The following is a 4992-nucleotide window of genomic DNA, read 5'->3' as shown; positions in this document are numbered from 1 at the left end:
AGTCAAATTTAGAAAATATTAGAATAACAAATTCCTTTTTTTTTTCAAAATACGAGATGTAAGAAAAGGTCTACATTTCCCATTATTTAGTTTGGGTTTTAAATTATAATTATAATAATAAAAAAGAGTTAATTGTACCAAACATCCTTAAATTTTAAAATACTCTAATTACATCCTTAAATTATCAATGTTATGTCAATAAGGTCTTTTTGTTTAAAATCATTAATTTAATTGTTAAATGAGACATCAGATTTTATGTGACATAATTTAAAATGAAAATTATAAAGAAGAATGAATATTGTAAAAATCTTAATTTTGATGTTTTTGGAGCTTTTACAAAAACTATCATTCATTCATTTTTTTTATTTTAAAAGTTATACAGCAACATTTTACTTTTTTTATGAAATAAATTATGTTACATAATATTTTACTTGTCATTTAATAGTTAACTTAACGGTTTTAATAATGGAAGAACCTTATTGATATAATATCGATAATTTGTAGATATAATTAGAATATTTTAAAATTTCAAGACCAATTTAAAATGAGGATTATAAGTTGAGGATGTATAGGGTAATTAATTCTAATATATAACATAAATTTTAATCTCAAAAATAGGAAAAGCTAGTCTTTTTTTAAATAAAAAAGAAAATTATAAACAACAATAATAAAAAGACATAACATATAGTACAAACTATAAATAAATCGTTATAAGCTAATACATAAATACAGTGTCTACAAAATAATATAAAAAAATAAAAGAATGTTTCATATTTTTGTACTTTCAAAAATTAATAATTAAAATTAAAACTTTAAACTTCAAAATTTTAGATATAATTCGATTTTGATGTACAACACCGTCCTCAAAACATTAAACCAGGGAAAAGGAGACCTTTGTGATACATAAATTTTATGCGACAAATCGAATATGTAAAGGAAAAGAACAAGGAAGGAGAAAAAGTCCAGTCAGATTCCGGAAAACAGAGCCTCCAAATGAACAGTGAAAACTGGAAAAAAATGGTGGGATGGGGGGCATTAAACAATATTTTCACACCAGCCAGAACACCATATAGTCCTAGGAAGCGCGTACGAAGGTACGGTGCGCTTAGTGCGCGTGTGAGAGTGTATATATAGATGTACACTTGTTGATTCCTCCTATCACAGAATAATTTCCATCCAAAATCACATCTGCAAACTCTCCTATGTAAGCTTTCCAACTCTACAACTTAAATGAGATTCTTTGAGCTCTTCAGTCTCCTTTGATGGAGCTGATGGGGTTATTTCTTTAATTAAAAGCAACTTACTAATTGTTTGATTTGTTTTTGCAGGTTTCAGGGCGGCCTCAACATGGAAATTGCTTCAGCCAAATGGTTATCTGAACTGGTAAAGACTGTTCCCCCAACCATCTAAAAACACATAAGAAGGGATAAGCATTTCTCATATAATCAGCTTTTTGATGGGTTTGAACATTTACAGGAAATGGAGGATCCCATGTTTTTCCCACAATATCCAACGATGAGCCCTATTGACTTTTCGTTTGATGATTTCAATTTCGAATCTTTTTCTCCCGAGAGCTACACATCCTACACAAACATCGACCACTCCCATGGTTTGCATATTGAAGCTTCTCATAACGTCGGTGGCGACGACTTTAGAAGGCCAATGAAACAACTCAAGACCACCAGCAGCACTTGGAAGTCTTCTTGCATCACTGATAACATCCCACCTAAGGCTGCTTCTTCCTCTTCTTCCCATATAATCTCTTTTGACAACTCGAATTCGTCACAGCCGGATATATCTCAGCAATATTGTGGTCTAGACCGTGATTTGAAACGGAAAAATGAGGTGGGTTCAGATGGAAATTACACGGGAACTTTTCCATCTTTGATTTCTCAAGTTGCCTACGAGGACCAATATTGTTCACCTAAATTTGAGCAGGTTTCAAAGAGGGTTGGTTCATCGACTAGGGCTCCACTCTATGCTCAAGATCATGTAATTGCTGAAAGAAAACGTCGTGAAAAGCTCAGCCAAAGGTTCATCTCTCTTTCAGCACTTATTCCAGGCCTGAAAAAGGTACCATACGAGTTCATAATTCATAAAATACTAATATTTCATGCAATAATTTTGGCTTATGCTGATCTAGTATGCGAATGTGTATGCAGAATGACAAGGCTTCTGTTCTTGGGGACGCTATCAAATACTTGAAGCAACTTCAGGAGCGAGTGGGTACGCTTGAGAACCAAGTGGCTACGAAAACAATGGAATCGGTGATCATTGTGAGGAAAACCCAAATTTATTCAGATGATGAAACATCGTCGTGTGGTGAGAACTTTGAAAGCCAATCTAACAATCCATTCCCCGAGATCGAAGCAAGAGTTTCGGAAAAAGATGTGCTCATTAGAATCCACTGCGAGAAAAACAAAGGGTGCATACCAAATATCATAAACGAAGTCGAAAAGCTTCATCTCTGTGTGCTTAATACCAACGTCTTGCCCTTTGGGCAAGGTACCCTTGACATAACCATTGTTGCTCAGGTAATTTTCCAATCCAACCTTCCCAGAAATTCTAGCCTGGAAAGGAACCTTTCCAATTTAATTAACGCGATTAAAACCCTTGACTAAAGCCTTATTAATATTGCAGATGGAAGCTGATTTTTCAATGACAGTGAAGGATCTTGTGAAAAGTCTGCGACTAGCTTTGCTCAACTTTATGTGATGAAACACTTTCAACAATAAAATTACTAGGAATAATTGTTAATTCTCTATAGAGGTTTTTTTTTTCTTTTTTTTTATCAGTGATGATTTTCTATATAGTTTGTTAGTGTTATTTTTTCCCTAGTTATTCCTTGAGAGCGAAACAACAGCCTGTAAACAATTCTCTCAAATAACAGTGACCACCAGCCATTAGAAGCAGCTAGGAGGATGAACCAATTTTGCAGCAAATTAAGAAGTGTTTTTGTTTTTTTGCGTGGTCTCGTCTTGTTGGCCACGTTTAATTCCCTCCCCAAGTGCTGCATGTTGGTTCTCTTTAAGTTTAGCTAAGCCTATAGGCAAAAATTGTTTTTGAGAGGTCTTGAGTACGATACATGGCCTCTTATTTTCTTTTCTTTTTTTTCTCCACTTCTCAATTGAATTTGGAGATTTACAGGCAGTTTTTCTTTCTCAGGGTTGGTGAAGTTTTTACTTTCTAGGGACCTTGTAAGATAATGTTCCGTTTTTAATATTCGGTTGTATACGTAAAGTCTCCCTCCTTTGTAACTTCACCTTTTACTTGATGGACTGAATGACCAAAGTTATTGATTCCTTCTCTTTTTATTTATTCTTTATATTTTTACCAGTGTAGACATAATTTATAACTATAGCATTAAATAAACTTCATAGTTATAAATAATATATAATAAAATTATTTTAAGAATATAAAAAATTTAATTATTTTACTTCCGTGCCATTCAAGCTTTGCTTCATTTCTTTTCATTTACCAATACTTAATGTGTTGTTTCTGCTCATTTTCTTGACTATTTATTATAGCATGTTTTTCTATAAACAGAAAATTCAATTATAACTTATTATTATATAAAAAAATAATTTCCATTTAGTTAATTTTTTGAACGAAAGAATCATAAAATATTAAATATATAATATGATGCATGAAAGATTTTTAAGCGTGCGGATATTTACATACCCACAAAGCTAAAAAAATCTTTTTAGGGGTCGAAATTAAATTTTAATTTTTATAATAGTAAAAATATAATTTTATAATTTTAATAGTCAATATTTTTATAAAATTTAAGGGATTAAATCAAATTTTTATCATTTTTAAGGGAAGTTAACGTACAATTTTACCTTTACTAATTTAAAATTTTAAAAATTTTAAAGAACCTAAATAAAAAAATTTATTTTAAGAGGACCGAGGCCTTGCCAGCTCCTAGATTTGCCCCAGTACATTCCACTTTCATTAGAAGTTTTGGCTTTAAATATATATATAAGATAACAAAAACTAATAGGTTTAATTTGTTTTTAAACAATTGACTTAGCCATAAACTTATGCATTAAGTTGAATTAAATTTAATACGTTGAGTTACAATAGATGTAATTAAAAGAAACACTAACATCAAATTATGTTGATATCATACTTATGCCAATTAATAAAATCACGTGGATTTTATTTAACAAAACAAACTATGGTTCCATTTGATTAGAGTGTATAAATTTGTTCCAATCTTAATTCTTGATATCATAAAAGCAACCTTGAATGCTTTGGAATTGATCCGCGACGAAAGTTTGAACAAAAATTTATAATTTAACTCGTAATTGCTTAGATTTACTTTTCGTAATCAAATTAATCGAAAAAATGAAGTCTTATAGTTTATCCAAATATTTCTTGCCAAGGCAGCATTCATCACCTTGTCTAGATTTATTCTGGTCTAGGTTGAATATATTCTTATCATCTATATGAATATATTAATTGTAATTGTAATTGTAATTGTGATAATACTTATATGTGTAACTTCTTAAATATATATATACACATAACTTCTTAAAATATATATATACATACTTATATACACCCAAAATGTATTCTTATCTAGATCTGCATGGATTTTTATTATCGGTTTGATCATATTATGTAAAGTTGATTCAAATTCTAATTATTTGGATATATATTTATTTTAAAAAATCTAAACATCTATATACGTACCCCTATATAAATCAACCACTTAGTTGAAGAAATTAGGCAAAAAGCATACAATAAAAATATAAAAGTCCCCTTTAAGAAAAAATATACACTTTTACATGTCCAAAACATTGAGAGGGTTTTGTTAATAAAAAGGTTTGGATTTAGAGTGTAGGAATGACATAAGGGCTGATCATAGCAAAACATTTATTACTAATACTATATTTAAAAATGGGTGTTATATCTAATGATATCAATATTTCAAAACCAAGCATCCTGCTGCCATTTTGTCAATAGAGGGCCTATACTCAAAACTTG

The 4992-nt window shown here is 30.4% G+C and overlaps 1 protein-coding gene across 2 annotated transcripts; it reads left to right on the top strand.

Moving 5' to 3' along the window:
- Positions 1 to 1147: 1147 nt before the first annotated feature.
- LOC107955308 (transcription factor bHLH19) lies at positions 1148 to 3301 on the top strand. Of its 2 annotated transcripts, XM_016891046.2 has the most exons (6): positions 1148 to 1204; positions 1329 to 1383; positions 1477 to 1845; positions 1939 to 2073; positions 2163 to 2534; positions 2641 to 3301. In XM_016891046.2, coding segments are annotated over exons 1-6 (1008 nt in total). In that variant the 5' UTR covers positions 1148 to 1202; the 3' UTR covers positions 2716 to 3301. The 2 variants fall into 2 exon arrangements, with proteins under 2 accessions (XP_016746535.1, XP_016746534.1); XM_016891045.2 differs by having other exon boundaries at positions 1477 to 2073.
- The last annotated feature ends 1691 nt before the right edge of the window (positions 3302 to 4992 follow it).

This window comes from Gossypium hirsutum, chromosome A11 (genome assembly GCF_007990345.1).
Source record: "Gossypium hirsutum isolate 1008001.06 chromosome A11, Gossypium_hirsutum_v2.1, whole genome shotgun sequence".
NCBI lineage: Eukaryota > Viridiplantae > Streptophyta > Magnoliopsida > Malvales > Malvaceae > Gossypium > Gossypium hirsutum.
The sequence above is the reverse complement of the archived record's forward strand: the minus strand, read 5'-3'. Positions and strand labels throughout refer to the sequence as shown.

Bases quoted from the DNA above. Each gene is read 5' to 3' on its own strand.
- LOC107955308 (XM_016891045.2), top strand. The intron at 2,074-2,162 runs GTACCATACGAG...ATGTGTATGCAG, and splicing joins TTATTCCAGGCCTGAAAAAG to AATGACAAGGCTTCTGTTCT. The intron at 2,535-2,640 runs GTAATTTTCCAA...TTAATATTGCAG, and splicing joins ACATAACCATTGTTGCTCAG to ATGGAAGCTGATTTTTCAAT.